At 37.1% G+C, this 20,241-nt stretch overlaps 1 protein-coding gene across 13 annotated transcripts in view; it reads left to right on the forward strand.

The window, feature by feature from the left end:
* Positions 1–20,241, forward strand: part of DLG2 (discs large MAGUK scaffold protein 2) — a 1,327,559-nt gene that overhangs the window by 696,563 nt on the left and 610,755 nt on the right. For all 13 annotated transcript variants that reach the window (XM_057316878.1, XM_048217415.2, XM_044390952.3 and 10 more), the window contains one exon: positions 15,886–15,936. In XM_057316878.1, coding sequence (XP_057172861.1) covers positions 15,886–15,936 — 51 coding nt within the window. The remainder of the gene's footprint in view (positions 1–15,885; positions 15,937–20,241) is intronic.

The following is a 20,241-nucleotide window of genomic DNA, read 5'->3' on the forward strand; positions in this document are numbered from 1 at the left end:
TCTCTGTGCCTTCTGGATCTGGATGTCTGTTTCCTTTCCCCAGATTAGTTTTCAGCTATTTCATCAAATAAATTTTCTTTTTTTTTTTTTTAAGATTTTATTTATTTATTTGACAGAGATAGAGACAGCCAGCGAGAGAGGGAACAGAAGCAGGGGGAGTGGGAGAGGAAGAAGCAGGCTCATAGCGGAGGAGCCTGATGTGGGGCTCGATCCCAGAATGCCGGGATCACGCCCTGAGCCGAAGGCAGACGCTTAACCGCTGTGCCACCCAGGCGCCCCTCATCAAATAAATTTTCTGCCTCCTTTTCTCTCTTTTCTTCTGGGACTCTTACAATATAAATGTTATTACATTTAATGGAATCACTAAGTTTGCTGTGTCTATTCTTGTTTTGCATAATTCCTTTTTCTCTCTTTTGTTCAGCTTGATTACGTTCTATTACTCTGTACTGTAGGTCACTAATTTCTTCCTCTGCTTCTTCCATTCTAGTGTTCATTTCATCAAGAGTGTTTCTCATTTCATTTATTGTACCTTTATCTCTACTATGTTATTCCTTATCTTTGTGCTAAGGGTCTCACTCATGTCTTACACTCTTTTCTCAAGTCCAGTGAGTATCCTTATGATTGTTTCTTTAAATTCTCTATCAGGCATGTTACTTACATCTCTTTTGCTTAGATCCCTGGACATGGCCTTGTCCTATCCTTTCACTGTCATTTCTCTGTCTCATTTTGTCTGCCTCTCTGTGTCTGTTTCTCTGTGTTAAGAAAGTTAGCTTTGTCTTTTGCTCTGAGAAATTAGTGGCTTTATGAAGAGGAGGTTCTGGAGTGCCCTGCAGTGCAGTGTCCCCTGTTCACCAGAACCTGTCACTTTAGGAGAACATCCTATGTGTATTGCTTACACCATGCTGTTGTGTCTAAGTCACTTTTCCTTTCAGTCCAGTTGTCTGCACCGACTTTCTCTTGTGGGCTGTGTTTGCTCTCTGTGGTGTTAGTGGGACCCAGGCATGCCCACTGTGAGGGGGTGTGCCTGTGGGGGAACTTGGAAGCAGGGCAGTTGTGTTAGCAAAATTTATTCTGCACTGCTGGTCCTGTATCAGATCCACAAAGCTCTGTGGCAGCCAGGCAGCCAAGAATGTGAGGCTGGGCATGGACCACATCAGTGGCTGGAGGTGCGTGGCTGGGTATGACTTGTGGTGGCAGCCATGTGCCCGGCAGATGAGCAAGGTGCATGTGTTAATCAAATATGTCCTGAGCTCAGGACCAAGGCTAACAGGCTTGGAGTGGGTGAGTCCTTAGGAGAGCTTATGGGAGGATACACTGCTAGCAGGTTAGGCAGCAAGTGTCTGTGCAGCCCCACTTCTTAGAGGTGGCTCTGTGCTTATGCTGAGGGGTGGGGGAGGAAAATGAAGACTTCCAGCTTCCTCATTTTTGGAGAAGCGTCCCAACACACTCCAAAATCGGTATGAATAGATCTGTCTCCCATTTCTTCCTCCTCCTCAATTTTTATGTTGCTTCTTTGTGTAGGCTGCAGCCTTTTTAAGGTGTCATTGACCCAGCTATCACTCACCCTCCAGGCTCACCCAGTGCTGAGTCAGATGTTTCAAGCTCCAGGCTCCAAGTCCCAGTGGTTTTAAAAACTCATGGAATTCAGCCCCTCTGGTTTTTAAAGACAAACATTATTGGGATTAATCTTCCTCATGTGAGCTCCCTGGTGTGAGGTCCTATTTCTCTGCCCTTTCCCTGCACATAGGTCCCTCCATCCTACAGGCAGCCTCTCTCCACCTTCCTAACCTTCCCAACCTTTTAGATGCAGCTTCTTTGCTATATTTAGTTGTAAAGTTTGTTCTGCCAGTCTTCAGATTGCTTTCTGGTTTATTGCCTTGGATGTGTCTGATATCTTGTTGTAAATGTGGGACAGGGAGAGCTCAGCATCCTCTTTCAAGTTTTTATCTGCTGATTCCAGTATCTGGGATCCTTCAGATACAATTTCTATTTTCTGCTTTATTTCTTGTGTATAGGCCATACTTTTCTTTGCATGTCATGTAATTTCTTTTTGAAAATAAGCCTTACAGTAATATGTTAAAACAACTATTGATTCTGATTTGTTCTTTCCTCTCCCCCATCTCCAGTTGTCATTTCTTTTTATTTTTTGGGGTACCTTTAGTCATATATATGGGCTAGATCTGTAGAGTCTATCTTCCCTGCATTGTTTAGCTGCTGCTGTCTCTTTTGAATTTCTCTTCTTTCTTTCTTTCTTCTTTCTTTCTTTCTTTCTTTCTTTCTTTCTTCTTTCTTTCTTTTTTTTTTTTTTTTGAATCCTGGATTCCTCTGGTTGCCTCTAGATCAGCATAGCTTACTGGTAGGCCAATTGTTGGTCAGAGGTTATATTTAAACACCTTGTGCCAGTAAGGCACAGTTGCCAATGGGTTTGCAAGTGGGTTAGGAAATGTGTTCAAATTCAAGCAGTATACAAATCTGTCTGAAATTTTATTTTTCAATAGACCTTATTGTAACTCCTCTGCATTAAAATAAATAAATAAATAAATAAATAAATAAATAAATAACTCATCTGCCTAAGTGAAAAGTCTCACATCCAGCCAAGAATGTGTAGATGACTAGGACCTTCTTCAGTCTCCAGAGTATCTGAATGACCCTGCCCATGCATTCAGTGTTCCAGTCTGGCAGTAATATGTTGTAAATATCAAGACCTTCCTTGACTCATTCCACAGGTTCCCCTGTTAAATTTCTAGCTTGTCTAGACAGTCTGTAGCTTTCACCAACCACTATTGCTACCTTAGGCTACTGCATTGTTTGCTTTTCCTGATATTTGCCACCAAAATCACTATTATTTTCAACACTTCTGAGCATGAGGTTTTCACACATGGTGGTCCAAATGAAGTTGTCCCTCCCCAGTGTCAGCAAAGCTGCTGATTTGCATAGCTTTAGCTTTTCCTGTCCTGGTAGAACTATGGTACCCATAGAATTTGGGGAAAAGGGTATAAGAGCAGCCCTAGGCTAGAACACCACAGATTCTAAGTGTTATTAACTGAGGTTCTTGAATCAAAGTTTTTCAACTTGCTGTATACTTAATCAGTTTCCAGAGTCCAGAAATGGTTAAGTTTGGCAGTTCTGTCTGTTTTCAAGTTGTTCTTTGGGGAAAAGATTTGCCGAGTTCCTTATCCACCGTGCTTTAATAACAATGATGAATATAATAATAACACTTACCATGTGCCAGGCTACCGTTCCAAGTATTTGACTAATTATATTCACTTATACTAATCTACTAATTTACTCTAGGAGATTATGAGTCCTATTTTACATATGAGGAAAATGACGCAGATATCTCATAACTAGTAACTAGCAGAATCAAATTCAGGAAATCGGGCTCTACAGTATGTATCTTGAGCACTGTGCTATACTTCTCACTTAATTTAAAACTTGTAACAGCCTTATTGGAGTAAATATAAATAATACAGTGGTCCCCCATTATCTATAAGAATACATTCCTAGACCCCCAATGGATGTCTGAGACCATAGATAGTACCAAACCCTATATATTCTTTTTTTTTCTATATATAGATACCTATAATGAAGTCTGATTTATACATTAAGCACAGTAATCAATTAACAACAACTAATAATAAAATAGAACAACTATAATATACTATAATAAAATTTATGTGAATGTGGTCTCTCCCCCTTTCTTTCTTGAAATATCTTACTATACTCATCCTTCTTCTTGTGATGATGTGAGATGATGAAATCTCCTGTGACGAGTGAAGTGAGGTGAATGATGTAGGCATTGTGATGTAGGGTTAGGCTACTATTGATCTGACTGTATGTTAGGAGGAAGATGATCTGCTTCCAGATGGTGGTTGACTCTGAATAACTGAAACCATGGAGGATGAAACCATGGATAGGGGGAGAATACCCTATCTTATTTTATTGAGGAGGAACTGATGCTATACATGTTCTCTAAAGCCACAAAGTTAATAAGTAGCCAATTTAGGATTAGCATCTATGTCTAAATGGATCTAAAGTCTGAAACTGATAGCCAGCACTTTATACAATCAGGGAGAAAAATCTACATAGGTACTCTATAAACACAGAGAAACAGCAGTAGTGCAGCCTGGCCTATGTACGTTTGTGTGCACTGTCTGTGTGTGCATGGATATGTGTAGGAGAGCTAGGAAAAGAAATGCATTATGGTGCATTTCATAATCTTATGGTGGCATTAGATGGGTTTTTAGAAGGTTTGTTGGAGGATAAATAGGAATTACAGAGAGAAAACATGGCAAGCAAGGATATTCTAGGCAAGGTCATTAAGGAAAATAATAGCATAGTGAAAGTGTGATTTTAATCTCCTTGCATATCTTCTCACTGCCCTACCATCTTTGATTTTTCATGCTTTCCACTTGAGATTTACTGTCTGATTAATATTTGTTTACTATTCTTGAGGTGTTCATGTAATTTCTTTCATTTAATGTAATTGAGGATTCGTGCCAGCACCCTTTTGTATCTGTCTTCCTCTTCCAAGAGGGTATTAAAAAAAAAAAAAAGACTGACCTATGGTTACTCATGAACTGTTTATAGAGTTTATACTATTAGTTTCCCAGTTGATACTGTGTCCAGAGATAGATTTAGTACATCCAACCATTGTCATGACCACAACTTAGTATGCATAACCCTTTTTAAGCTCTAGGAGCTATTGTAGAAGCACTGATATAGATACAAAAACTTGAACTTTTAATTTTTTCTTTGAAAAATATATTGTTTGTACCTTTTTCTACTATAGGTTTCTATTTGATATAAGTTAATTGAATCTAACAGTGGAAAATAGGGGTAACAAGTCTTCTGTAGGAATACTGAGCACACTTAATATATATATATATATGTTGATTTTTATAAAAATTCCTACAAACAGTAGCCATTAATCTCCCCACCTACCATCACTGTCACCCTCCATGCACACACATGCACACATTTCTCTTTAGAAAGATGAATAGGCAGAATTTAAATATGCCGTGGCATACCTAAGAAAAACTGTAAAGCAATTGTAGTTAATATTTTTGAAGGTTCACTAGGTGCTAAACAATAGACTGTACAAAATTATATCATTGAATCTTTATACAACCCAATGAGATAAGTGCAATTACTATCCACTTTGTAAATAGGGACACCAAGTTTCAGAGAAATTAAGTAACTTACCCAGAGTTCCATAACTAGGGAATGGGAGAATCATGTCGTAAGCCTGGCAATCTGAGTCCAGGATCCTAGCTCATAACCACCATGCACAGTTGTTTTGTACTATCAGGTTGAACCAGGCAGAATTTGCAGAATTGGTGTTTTGTAAGTCAGAAAGTGAAACACCAGCAATTTCATATGATTCAGTCATAGCTCATCTCTTACTTTTAAGAATAACCATTGTGTGCAGCAACATGTAGTGGAAACAGCTCTAAATCTAGAGTCCAAAAGATCTAGATTCAAATCAAAACACAAAACATTATTAGCTGAGCAATTTTGAGCGAATACTTTACCATCTCTGAGCTCTTTACTGATATGTAAAATTGAGTAATAGTATCTACGCACATGGATTGCTATGAGGAGCAATACAAGAATGTATCTAAAAGTAATATGTAAATGATTAATATTGTTGTTAGTATAATCTCAAAAAAGATGTGTACAAACAACTTGAAACCTTTCAATTTCCATATTTTATCAGTTGGTGAGGGTGTATGGGGGGGTGGAAACAGGATTAACAATTTTTTTCCTTGTTATGCTCCTAATGTACTTCAAGAAAGGTGAAATAAAATAAGTAGCAGAAGTCTGTTCCAGAAAGATTAATCTGACTCTTTTTGTAACAAGCAGATCAAAGCATTTTTCCAGAATCACCTAGCTAAAAAACTTCTTCCTGTGGTCTAGATGAAATAGCAGATGAATTAGCAGGGCAGTATAGCTCTATAGCTCCTTTCCAAGGTTGTGAAGTAGTGATGTGCTTTTAAAATCAGATAAAAAGAGATCATATAAGCTAGCAAAGAAGGTGGGGATAGTCACTCAATAGATATTTGTCGATTGATGGATTGATCTTGAAGGATGCTGAAAGGGTGACATAAATTCAGATGAAAAGGGGGACAGTTTATTGTTAGCAAGATTTGAAGTAAAATGATGAGAGGGAAATTAAGGCAGTTCACTCGTTTGGAAACTAACAATGGTGAGGAGAACTTTTGAAGGCAGAGGAATTTGAAAGATTTGGAGCAGGTAAGAATCCCTTAAGATAAGGTTCAATTGATTTATTTCTTCAATAGCTATTTATGAAATGACTCTATGGGCAAGTCATTCTGCTAGGTGCCATGAGAGAAAAATCAAAGATAGTGCCTCATCTGAGCAGGAGGACTGTGTGTCAGGAAAGATAAAACACAATGTAAGGAGTTGGTCTTGAGGAAGACCACAAGTACAGTACGAGAGGGACTGTGCTATGTACGATTAGGGAGAAAGACTAGCGTTTTAACGTTAGACTTCCCTTGACTCAAGCACTAGATTCTTCCATCCCTGCCTTCCTCCGTAGAGGCACTCATTCTTTAATTTTGTTCAACAAATTTGTATTGAGCACATACTTCCCATCACTAAGTGATGAGAAGGATGAATAAGATAGTCCTCATTTCATGTTACTTTAAACTGTATAAACTTGGAGAAACCACTTAACTTAAAAGCTTGACTTTCTTAATATTAAAATTAATATTAAAATGTCTCACTCTCAGGGTTATTTTAATTATTAGAGCAACTTATGATAGTGCCTGGCATGTAGTAGATACTTAACAGAATGTGGTGGTGGTAATTATTGTTATTAGCATTTTGGGGGAGCAATTTAGAGAATAGGGTGATAATTTCCAGGAGATTATTAAGAAATATCTTTTTGACTTTATGGAAGAGACAGCCTTATGTTGACAGTAATAGAAGCTTTCCATATCCCCACATAGAATCTAGCTTCATGAAGGCAGCTGCTTTGTTCTCTTTACTATTGTATCCCTAGGACCGAACACACTAACATAGTACCTGGGACATTCTAGTCATTCAATATGTTTTTTAAATTAATTGGGATTTTCATAAGCATAGATTAAAATAAAGACATTGAGGGTGGACTGTATAACATTAATAAAAATACCAAAGAAAAGAGTTGCTTTATAGAAGCTTCAGCAAAATTACTTGTCTAGAAAATGTTTTTGAAGATAAGAAGCAGGGTCTGTAGCTACAAAGGTAGATTGGGAACAACTGGTGGATCTTCTGAAATGTTCTTTAAGGATAAAGAAATTTACTTAAAGCTACTTGCACAGCATTATTACATGACGATAACATTGCTTTTTAGAACGGTAGCTCTTGGGGCACCTGGGTGGCTCAGCCGGTTAAGTGTCTGCCTTCAGCCCAGGTCATGATCCCAGGGTCCTGGGATTGAGTCCTGCATGAGCTCCTTGCTCAGTGGGAAGCCTACTTCTCCCCCTGCCTGCAGCTCCCCCTGCTTTCTCTCTCTCTCTCTCTCTCTTTCTCTCTCAGTCAAATAAATAAGTAAAAATCTTAAAATAAAAGGTAGCTCTCAAAGGATATGAAAAATAGGTTGATATTGAAAAAAAACTGATCTAAGTAAAAATGTTTTTAGGAAGTTATATTGATGGTATTAAGAAAGTAATAGTTTAGAACTTGAAATAGGATGTTAGGTATTGATAACAAATATAAAGGACACATATGAAAAAGAGGATTCCCAGGGCTCCTGGCTGATTCAGTAGGCAGAGCACGCAACTCTTGATCTCAGGAGCTATAAGTTCAAGTTCCACATAGGGTGTAGAGGTTACTTAAAAATTAAATAAATAAAATCTTAATAAAAAGGGGGGGAGGGAAAGGATTTCCTTAACAAATACAGAGAATAGACTGGAGTAAATGATGATTGTAATTAAGCATGATTAGTCCTATCTCAGACTTATTAAGACTGGGGTGACATCAGGGCATTTACTTAGAAAATAAAAGTTGAGTGAGATTGCATAACAGAAAGGGACAGACCTTGGCAAATGCTCATATCTGACAGGAAGAAAGGAAACAGAAAATGCAATGGACAGAGCAGTAGGGAAGGAAACCAGCGAGAATATCAACTATGTGACAGAAGAAAAGAGGAATTTCAAGTGGTGGTCACTTCAGAGTGTTAAATACTGCAGGAAAGCCAGAGAGCCTGAGGCTGGGAAAAGATAACTGTATTCAAGTGTGGGTAAGTTTTCCTGGATCCTCTGCTGTTGTATGTTGGTGGAAACAAGATTGCAGATTGAAGAGAAAAGTTGGAGATGAAGAACTGGGTGAACTGATATTCTGCCTCTTACTATAGTTGTATTATACCCAAGAGAAAGAAAATATTCTTCCTACCAGCTCACATCATTGCATTTGTGAAGTCTCATCTTATGGTTCAGCACTCGCTCTGTTTTTGTTGCTCTAAATCTTTTGGCATGTGTTTGAGCTCTTGATTTTCTTGGACACTGCTTAGAGTTGACAAAGTGATTTATTCATGGGGATAGTAAAGTGAGGGAGAGGGCTTAATGGGACAAAAACCTGGTGGATCCTGATGTCTTCACAACCATTGATCAATGTGTTCTTAAAACCATTTACTGCTCTCAAAGAACATGTTTTAACTTATGTAATATTTAAACCCCCCCCCCAAACAAAACAGCATACATCAAGCTGGAGCCAAGTGAAAGCATTAAAATCACCTATTATTACTCCATCCAGCATATGGTGCAAAGCAAGGGAGCAAAGCTGGGAAGAAATGTGCCATGTCCAGATCAGAGGCAAATCCAGTTCTGAACTTACTAAGCACTATATCTTTCCTTCTTTACAGAAGCCTTTAATCAAGACAACATTCTATCTATCTATCTATCTATCTATCTATCTACCTATCATCTATCTATCATCTATCTATCATTTCCTTTTATACATGTAAGAATCTAAGCTATTTTCCTTGATTTTTCTTGACAGAAATACCAGGAAAATTTATCACATTTTTACAGGTGAAAAGCTGTTTAATAATAATAACAACAATTTTTAAAAACCTGTGGCTTCTAATTAAATAAAAAAAAACACACATAGTAATTATTGAGTCTAATATCACACCCAAAGTTCTGTGTTATGAAGTCTTAATAACAAAAGCAGAGGGAATAACAAAAGCAAAGGAAAATTGCTTAAGAATGAGACAGGTTATAAGATAGTGATTAATTTTTTTTATTTGGTGGATGCTATGATTTGTTAGTTCACTGAGCTCAGAAATTTAATTAAAATTAGAAATTTTAACATGAAATCAGGGCTTACTTGTAGATCACAAGCAGGTGAGTAATAAGAATAGTGATCTTATCAAAATTAGAATCTTGACTAAGAATATCAACCATTATTTTTATAGCTTATGTTTATTAAAAAGTAAGAAGTATTTACTATGATTAGCTTCTTTTCAAACTGCATATTTTTAAATGAGTCTCATTACAATTGATATTGATATATAATTGATACTAAACTAACCAGATCCATACCTTAAATTAAAACAGATGCTCCACAAAGCTTAAACAGAATTTTTGCTTACTGTTTAAACAATATTGACACACAAATGTGTATAACACAAAAGATGAATTCTAACAGCTTGTAACAGACAAAACTGGTATTGAAATTCAAGTCTTTTGGATCCCAGAGTCTAAGCTTTTTATTTCTGTGTGACAATTCCTCTCAATATGAATAGAGGGCACAATTTTAGGCAGTGGAGATAGTCTAGGAGAAGGAACATTAGTTAAAGCAAGTGAGGGACAGCTTAGTTGTGTGCTACACACCTTGAGCTTTGACTCATAATGCTCTCATTCTGATAAGAGTTTCCATGTTGGTTGAATGACTCTCACTTTTTCAATACTTGTTTTTCATCCTTTCAGCAGAGATACTTAATGTGATAAAAAGATAGAGACAATGAATATCAGCCTTCTTCCATTCTTTCTTTTAGATTGAGGTAGAGCAAAACTGCCTTATCTTTTTCCCCTTTATCAAAGAGACAAAGCTACATTTTATTTCTTTCAAAAGTCTCCAGAAGAGTTCAGCCTTAGGGAAGTGAGTGCCAATAGGGTAACATAATGGTCAAAACTGGGCAAGACAATGTTAAAAGAAAATGTAAGAGGGAGCAGACAGAAGATTAGAAGAAAGTCCAGTGGAGATAAAATTCTGAGTGAAAGCCGATTTGGGAGGGAAAGCTAAGATGATTCGTCTCCACAAGGGAGTACATCTTAGATGGGTTCAGGAACGATATGTTTAGGTTAAGAAAAAACTTTTAGTGGATTTTATAGAAGAAAGCAAGTTTATTTGCTTATTAAATTATATTTTATATTACTGGGGAAATTAGCAAATATTCAATAATTGATCCTATAAGTCTTGTGAACCTTGCAGGTTATGAATCCAGCTAATCAAAACAGCTCTCACTATTGAAGACCTACTATGTTCCAGGTATTTGATAATGTGTAATCTCATTTATTGCTCCCAAAAACTTCATGAAGAGAATTGTGTGATATTATAGCTAAATATAATTTCTTTATCACTTAAGATGTGTGCCAGGTGTTTTACACAAATTATCTAATATTCACAATTTTTAGTACCATTCTACACATGAGGAAATGAAGGTTTTGAGAGATTAAGGAAATTGGCTACATTCACATATCTCATGAATATTGGAACTAGGATTCAGATCTGTGTTTTGTGTTTGTTTTTTCTTAACTCTGGAAACCATCTTACCTACTAAACATAATAGAATTTACATAGGAGATTCAAGGAGTCATAAAGCATCATGATGTAGTTGCTGTAATAGATCTCCAATAGGAAAGGGGGATGACCATTGGCAATGTACTAAGATGAATACCAACAAGTGTATGTGTGTGTGTATGTGTGTGTGTGTGTGTGTGTGTGTGTGTGTGTTATAGACTTGCTGGGGCATCCAATCATGGGTGTGACTCTGCAGAAAGAACTCCTGAGAAGGGCTGATCTCAGAGATGAGGATATCTAAGCTGGGAATCTCCAAAGGCCTGGGTCTTGTAGGAATTGGATCTCCATTTGCTGCCACAGTCTTCTCTGATGGCATTAAATTTTACCCACCCAAAAAAATTGCATTTCTTAACTCATCAATGTTTCTATTTCCTCATTCACTTGGTCATTGAGCCTCTGTGTGGTAGGCACTGCGTTATATGTTGCAACTACAGATGAAGCAGAGTGATGTGGGCTTTGTCTTGCTCTGGGAGTGGCAAGAGGCCATGAAAATCAGATGCTCCAGTCTCCATGATCATCACATCCCCTCCCAAAGTCCAACAGCAGCTTTACATGGAAAAATCATAATATTCAGAGACAAGTCTTGTGTACTGTGTCATAATAACTTTTAATAAAGGGCAGAATTAGTACATCATATATCATATTATATCCTACTAAGGAATCAAGTACACACACACACACCAAATAGTCCCTTCCTTGTGGCAACAGTGGAGCTGTGGTTCTAGTCCACCACTGTGTTTTATATATTGGATATCACACTTCTCTGAGGCCTTAGTATGTTTGGTGCCTCTTGAAGAACTGTGTGTTTATTGAGAATGGGGATCATTTCTTAAATATCTATTTTTTCATTACCTGTCACACCGCTTGGCACATCACTCATGCTCAATAATTGTTCATTGAGTGGATTGTGTTTAGTTTTAAGAAGCCAACACTTTCATATTACTGTATCAGCACTTATTATAATATGGAATATGGGGTTGTATAAACATTTACTTATCCCAGATTTTAAGATGCTGTTAGCTTTAATGAAATTACACATGTGGCAAAGAACAAAAAAAAAATTGTGGAGAAATAATTTCTTTAGATTCCAATTAAATGCATTAAAACATGGAAAAGTTCATGTATGTTATTCATGAAAGACCTCTTTTTAGAAGATAACAATCCACCTCAAATTATATAATCATCTGGGCAGGTAGTTAAAATAGTACTGAAGGGGGGAAAAAGCAGTGTGATAGCATTCAAAGTTTTGAAATCATAACTTTAAATAACAAGTTTGAATTTGAATTGGTCACTCTCTTAACTTCTGTTATGATGCCAAAAATGCTACATGCCCAGAACTGTGCAGGACAATGTGTGGCACCAATTTGATTTTCTAGCCCCCATAGAAACCTACCAGCTGTCACCACAGAACCATTGGGTTTAGGAAAATCAAGTATCTGAAGAAAAACAGATTTTTCAAAACTGGGAAATTCCTTCTATATCTACAAAAATGTCAATGCTTTCAGTTTTCTAGTCTTCAAGGTGAGAAGAGACTATCAGTGATGGTGGTTGCCAGAGCTGTAATAACGTGAACCCAATCCAGGTAGCTGTCCAGGCCCCAAACTATCAGGTGCATAAAACATTGTCTGGGTACTTAAGTATCACTGGAAATAGCACCGGTCAAGAGCAAAAACAACAAATACATGTGGCAGAACTCTTTTCAGGAAGAGAGTTTTGTGAATTTAAAGACGTGTATTGGTAAACTGATTGGGAATAGAGGGAGACCACCAACCCAAGTTCAGACAACAGATTGTAAGCCCCCAGACGATGATGGGAGCCCATTCACAGCATAGTTTTTTGTTTTTTTTCTGGGACTACATAAAATTATGGGTAAGGGGCAATTACTGTTTATACTTCTTGGCTCTTTACCAAGCAACCACTCCTCTAAATAAATGTGGAAAAAATTATTTAACGAATATTGTATTGGTGTACTCATTTGAAAAGTCACTAAATTTTAATGAATGTCACAACCCACTCTTAGGTGCTTCTGATTAAAATGGAGGTGTACTTAGTTATGCCTTCTATCCTTTCCTCCAAGGTTTTTGCCAAGACAGATTGTGAGATTTCTTGTCTCAGGTGTCTTGAGGCCAAACAGAGATCACACTCCTCTAGTGATGACAAAATAGACACTAGGACCTCTTAAATGACTTTCCTGAAGTCCCACATTGTCTCTTGTGATACCATGTTTTATATGTTCTCAGTTCATGGTGGAGATATTGCCTCAGCTATGCTAAAAACCTTTCATTCCTCTATAATTTCACCAGAACCTGTTGCATTCATAAGATTATTTTTTTGAGTATAGTTGAAATACAATTTTACATTAGTTTCAGGTGTACAACATAATAACTCAACAATTCTGTATGTTATGCTATGCTCACCACAAGTGTAACTACCATCAGTCACCCTACAAAGCTATTATGATACCTTTGACTTTATTCCCTGTGCTGTACCTGTGACTTAGTCATTCTGTAACTGGAAGCTTGTATCTCTCACTCCCTTTCACCCACTTTGCCCATCCTCCTTCCCTGCTATCTCTCTGGCAGCCATGACTTTGTGTTCTATATTTATAGCTCTGATTCTTCTTTTTGTTTGTTCATTCATTTGTTTTGGTTTTTAGATTTCACATGTAAGTGAAATCATATGGTATTTTTTTAAGGTAGCAAGGATTATTTTTATTGTTTATTCACAGATTATTTAGACAGAACAGCTGGGTTAGTGAGTTGCTGAATATTTTATCATACTCAATTAAGATGTCTATTGTTTCCTTTTTTTATGGTATTTTTTTAAAAGCAAGGTGCCATCCCAGTTCGGATGGCATCATTTCATCTTATGAATACCTCCTGGATACTATGGAATTAGGCAAATGACCTGACTTGTTTGGGTTGAAAACTAAAGACTCATGGAGTCTGTAAGTGTCCAATAGTTTGTCTAGCTGACCGGGGAGCTGTTGAATAGCAGTCGGGGTATGTATCTATAGTGCGTGCAGGAACTGAAATCAGCATACATGATCATAGATTGGTTAAGCAAAGATTCGGGGAGACCACGAAAGACCACGGTATGCCACTAAAGGACTCTTGTCTTTTAAGCACTTCTGAACAGCATTTCTTTCAGCCTGAGCCTTTAGATTGTATTATCAGAGGTTTGTTTTCATTTCTTTGAAGTTTGTTTTTTTTTTCCTCCCCACTTCTCAGCACTTTGATAATGTGAAGGGCTTCACTCCAGAGAAGTCACTAAACCAAAGAAAAGCTTCACAGAGCCATACAGGGAGAATGAAAACATATCACATGAAGTCAGCCTTCCCTTCCCGCCATCCATCAACTAAAGAAAGTTATAAAAAACAAACAAAAAATGGAATTAATATGGAGGCACACACATACAGGGACTTTGAGTTTTGTTTTGTACTTTTACACATGAAGAACAAAAACCTCCATAAAGCCGCTAAAGCTTCCTAACATCATCAAGTCCTCTTCTATGAGTCATTAACTCGCTGAAGCCCAGAAAATCAAATTTGGTTTAAGGCTGTTTGATAATGTAGTAACACAGTAAAATGTGATTCACCAATTAGCTCATGTAATTAGAAAATCAAAAACATGCTCTAAGTGGCTGGTGGACACACATAAGTAAAGTCTAAGAGAATTCACAAGTACCTGTGTTTACAAATCAGATTAATAAATGAATACTGAATTCAGTCAGTCATTCTTTTGGTCCTCTTTCCTTTCCTTTCCTTTCCTTTCCTTTCCTTTCCTTTCCTTTCCTTTCCTTTCCTTTCCTTTCTTTTCCTGTCTTTCATCAATTATTTCTTGCCAGACTCTGTTAAGCAAGAGGGTATCTGGTCCTTGCCTTTATAGAGCTCTCAGTCTGCAAGAACTATGTTTAAATTCTTCTCAGGAAGGAAAAGTCAACTGGTTAAGACCCTACAAAAATGGTGATGGTTAGAAATTCGTCTTTCTATGGGCGCATGGGTGGCTCAGTCGTTAAGCGTCTGATAGGACTCCCTGCTCAGTGGAGAGCTGCTTCTCCCTCTCCCTCTGCTGCTCCCCCTGCTTGTACTCTCTCTCTCTCTCTCTAACTGTCTCTCTATGTCAAATAAATTAATTAATTAAATCTTAAGAAAAAGAAGCAAATTTGTCTTTCTAGATGACCCCTAAATGCTAATGATGTTGCCAAGACACATGTAAGAAAAAAGACACAGCCACCTCAAGAATTTTCTCGCTTGGAGGCTTTTGCCTGGCTGAAAGGGACTCTGTGATAAGAGTGGGAATTGAGTATTTGTTAGATTATTTTAAAGCCACTCTTCATCTATTCTGTATGCACATCTGTTGACATCGAAGGCATATGCGATTTGTTGCCTGGCTATATTTAAGTATTTCTCTCTGTAAATTCATATCAATGCAAGAGTTGTTTAGATGATCAAAGCTTTCTCGCTAGGAATTTCAAACATGTACTACTTCATTCTTTTCTTGCTGCTCCTGAAGTACATGGGCATGGTTCTGTTACATGGTCCAGGGCTTCCTAATAAATGTAACGACGATAATGGGGATGAATTACCTGAGCTTGAGCCAATAAAGAAAAGGCATTTCTTATCTGACATGGTTATTCTGAATGCTATTTTTTGGCAAAATATGATATATGGTTATGCTGCCTTTTCCACTGACTTTTTAAGGTCATATTTTAGTGTTTGTTTGGAAATTTTAAAAGATATTAGGAAATTATTTCCCTTGTAACTGTAACATTGCCCCTAGGCGGTTTCTTCTTTATAACCTCACAATGCTTATTTTGTATTGTTCCCTCTACCCCAAATATCACAAATTCTAAGGAATGCAATAAGCTTTGCTTATTTTTTGCAGAGTTTCACTCATATATTTTAGAATAGCTTAGACTATATTTTATTTGGATGAAAATACACAATCACAAATATTAAGAAAGTGTGGTTTATTCATAGCCTGAATGAAACTTAACCCTGAATGTTGTTAAAAACGCAGCCATCTCCCCATTAATATGTATTTAATCATTCTTCTTTTTCCCTACCTACAGGTCAATGGAACAGAAATTGAATATGAGTTTGAAGAAATTACATTGGAAAGGGTAAGAAAAATCCAACAATCCAAAACCTCAATCTTGCATTTGACATTCTGCACCCTAATGATTATTTTGTGAAGTCACACAGCTGTGTGTTACACCTTGGAAGTTTCCAACAGGACTCAAAATAAAATAATTAATGAAATGCTTGCAGTGGAGGGCACAGAGACAAACAGACCAAATCACCAGAACATTCCATATGTAAATTGCATCGCCAAGATTTGGAGAAATGAGTGAGAAAGAAATATTCAGTGAGCTAGTATGGCACTTTTTCTTATTGTTTGCATTACTAACATTTTGCTATGCATTTTTAGATACAATACAAAATATTTTCATTTACATAGTATTAATGCTATCTCATAACTACCATTATCATGCATTTTTTAGTTTAAAAAAAAAACAAGTGATACATCTTAAAGCCACCCTTATGGAGAAAAATAACAGCAATCCTGCAGATCTCTGCAAATATGTTATCAGGGTCTTGACAAGGCTTTGACAAATTAGCAAAATTCTCTGTAACAACCCTAATCTGTAAACGTATTTTACAAGTCAGTAAGAGAAAGGCCAAAAACCACCTAGAAAAAATATGACCAAAAAAGAAAAGGCCAATAACAGATGAAAACTTGTTCAACCTTATTAATAAACAAAGAAAACAATGATGTTAAGTGGTTTTTGTCTGTCCAATTGGCAAAATTTAAAAGAAAGGTTAATATTCACTGCCATGGAGTAGCCCTAGAAATTGTTACACCCATAAAAAAAACAATTTGGAAAAATGGATCAAAAGCTTTAAAATGGGCAGACTTTTTGAATCAGAAATTATACCTATAAAATGTACAAAGATATAAAGAATGTTCATATCGGTATGTTCATAACAGTGAAGATTGAAAAAGTCAGTGTTTAATAATACATTATTATATGTCCAAACAATAGAAAATTATATTAAATTATAATGGTATTTTTAAGAATATTTAAATATAAGAATGGAAGACCTAACAAGGTTATCTTATCAAATTAAAAGAATAAATTTTATAATGGTATGTAAATACAATCCCATAAGTACCAACATGCATAATTCGCATTCATAAGTATATACGTAAAGCCTGAAAGAATCTATATCAAAATGTTAACTCTTGTTAAGGATTTTGGATAATTTTTAGTTTCTTCTTTTTGTTTACATTTTTTTGCTAAACATTCCATAATAAACATATAATTTACTTACAATAAGAAATAAAAACGTAAGTATTTTCCTAAGCTGTTTCATTCAAGTATGAATTCAGACTCTAGACCTGCACTTAAATTTATATTCCTTTCAAGTTTACTGATTATTCACTTTCCTGAGTCAGGGAATTTTTCATTCTCAGCCTAATTTTTATTGAGCATGAGTGGTTTTAAAAGGAAATTTACATTAAAAGTCAAGTGTTTGACAGATGTGTTCTTTAAAACTTCCATTATGAACTTTGGTTAAATTTTAATGGCGTGCTAAATGGAGAAAAATTAGGCTTACGGAAAATTAGCCCAAATGAAAAAAGAGAACACATTTCTCCTACTAAATCACTAATCTTCTCTCTAGGACTGGCAGAGTACAGTGTAAATGAAAATGTGAGGCCCTTGTTTAAAAATTATTAAGAATCTAAAAAGATGTCAAGACCCAGGCATTAAATGCCACGTGACCCTTCTTAAATTCAGGACCCTGTTGCACGGCACAGATCTCACACTCATGGAGCCCACCCTTCTCTCTCCCCACGCCCCCTCATCTTAAACATGATACTGTTTTGTTACCCTGGTTTTATAGGTCAGAAAATCGAAGCCCACTTGGGTGTGAGGTAAAACATTCAGTGGGAGTGAGACAACTGTGGGTTCTAGGCTGCATTCTGACACTCCCTTGCTTCAGGATCTGGCGCGTCATCTCACCTCCTGCCCTTGGAGTCTCAGTCACACTCTGAACCTTGTCTCTGCCATGACCTACACCCACCCCCAAAACCTCCGTCAAGTATTGTCTTTGTTGAACACCACCTCTTTTCTGGCTTACCATTTATTCCAGTGCCCCGGCCCCGCCAAAATTCTTCCAACTCCACTGGGACCTTGAATCACCGATTTTACCGTTTCCCTCCAGGTTTCACCTTTCTTATGCCCACCCCTCCCCCACCCACCATACTTCAAGTCTCCCTCTCACATGCTTTTAACATTCCTTCTCCTCTCTCCGTTTCTGTGCTCCTCCCACAAAGCCTCAGCTCTCCATGCCAGCCTCTGGGCAAATGAATGGGTTGAGAGTAGCACTCATTCATCTTACTTTAAATTTATATCTATTGATGTCGAGTGAAACTTCAAAACATCCTAGCAATTCTTATACATTTCTTTAGAAAAATCACTTTCTCATTCTCTGGGACAACAGATTCACAACTTATTTGCTCTCCTCAAATCTCTAACACCCCCTCCCTCATCCTCAGTCTCCGCTGTTGACTTCGCTTCCTGTGTCCTTGAGAAAATCCAAGCAATCACAGGAAGACCACCTCGCTTTCCTATCACCAGCTCTGCCAGTGTGGTCTCCCTGTTTGAATGGAAAATGTTCCCTGCTCCTTTAGGAGGCCAGCCTTTCATTTGAGACCTGCATTCTATAACCTCTAGTCTATTTAAGGGCTCTGCTTCTAAAGTTGTCTCCCCTCTCTCTCCTGCAATATCAGTTTCTCTCTCTCTCTTTTTTCCCCTGGATAAATTTAATACAGATATGATATAATATTTCTCATTAAAAAAGAAAAAAAGTCCTCTAGCAATGGAGTAATATAGGAAAAAGCAAAACAAAACAAAATGTCACTTGGCCCTATGTTCCATTCCTGTTGTTTCATAATTCTAGTTTCTTTACCAAAAATCTAGGGAAGTTGTCTATTTTCAGTAACTCCACTTTATTACTTCATTTTCTTATTTTAATCTAGTTCATTTTTTCTTGTCCCCTCAGTAGTCCTAAAACCATCTTCATCAAAGTCTTGACAGGTTCCATCTTACTAAATTCAAACATCAGTTTGCTGTGCAGCTATCACTGGCTCCTTCCTTCCAGATGATAATTCCTAGTCTTGCAGGACAAAACATTTCTCCTGTTTATTCACCACCTCATTGGCACTCTGTCTTCGTCTCCTTGCTGGCTCCTCCTCTAAATGTCGGTGCATTCCAGAAACCTAATGCACAGACCTCTTCTCAACGTCTCCTCATTCCCTTAGTGATCTCATCCAGACCCATGGTGTTAATACCAACTTTCAACTGACAATTCCCATATCTGAGTTATGATCTCTCTCCTGCATTCCAAATGTGTACAGCTAACTGTCCAGTTGGCATCTCTGCTGAATATCAAGAAGGTCTTCTAAACTGAGTATGTTCCTAACAGAATTCATGATTTCCCTGTGCTCCCTACCCTTGGGGCAAAAGCTGCCTCTACCCTAATATTCCTCATCTTAGCTAATTGGTTCTATCATTTTCCTTATTATTCAGGCCCCAAAAAAAACCTCCTCTAGGAGTCTTGCTTAATTGCTCTTTTTCCCTTGGCATCCAGAGCAAGTCCTACTGGTTCTACCATGAAAATACATTTCAAAATCAATCAAATATTATCACCGACCCTGCTGAATTCTAGTCCAAACTAATATCATTCCCATGCCTGGACCACTGTAGTAGTTTCCATTTTTGTCCACTCCTCCTCAAAGTAGCCAGAGTAATCTTTTTCAAAATATAAACCAGAGTATACCACTTTTATTCTTATAACTCTTCAAGAGGTAATAATTACACTCACTATCATCAACTACAACACCTTATACAATCTGACCCCTGCTTTTCTCTCTGACATTATGCCCTTCCCACCAACTCCTAGAACATTTCACACATACTTTCTCATCATTCCTTTAAAAAGCCAGGCTTTCCCTACCTTAAAGTCTTAATATTTGTTATTCTTTCTTCCTCCTAGAATCTCCCCTTGGATGTTTACATGGTTTGCTCTTTTCATCATTTAATATCTGCTCAAGGGTCTCAGAAAATTCTCCCTTGTGCACCCCATTTAAATTAGTACCAGCATCCCCATTACACTTTTTTTCCACTTTCATAGCTTTATTACTTTTTTTAATTGCATTTACCAATATCTGAAATTAATATTATTAATTTATTTACTGCTCACTTTGTTAATATCTCTCTCCCTCAATATATGGTATATGTAAATATATAGTCACTTCTGTATCCAATTTGCCTAGAACATTATCTGGAATATAGTATATATTCAGTGAACATTTGGTGTATGAATGGATTATGCCAGTGCTCTACCACTGCAAATGCAGT

Source organism: Ursus arctos, unplaced genomic scaffold, assembly GCF_023065955.2.
Source record: "Ursus arctos isolate Adak ecotype North America unplaced genomic scaffold, UrsArc2.0 scaffold_22, whole genome shotgun sequence".
Classification (NCBI taxonomy): Eukaryota; Metazoa; Chordata; class Mammalia; order Carnivora; family Ursidae; genus Ursus; species Ursus arctos.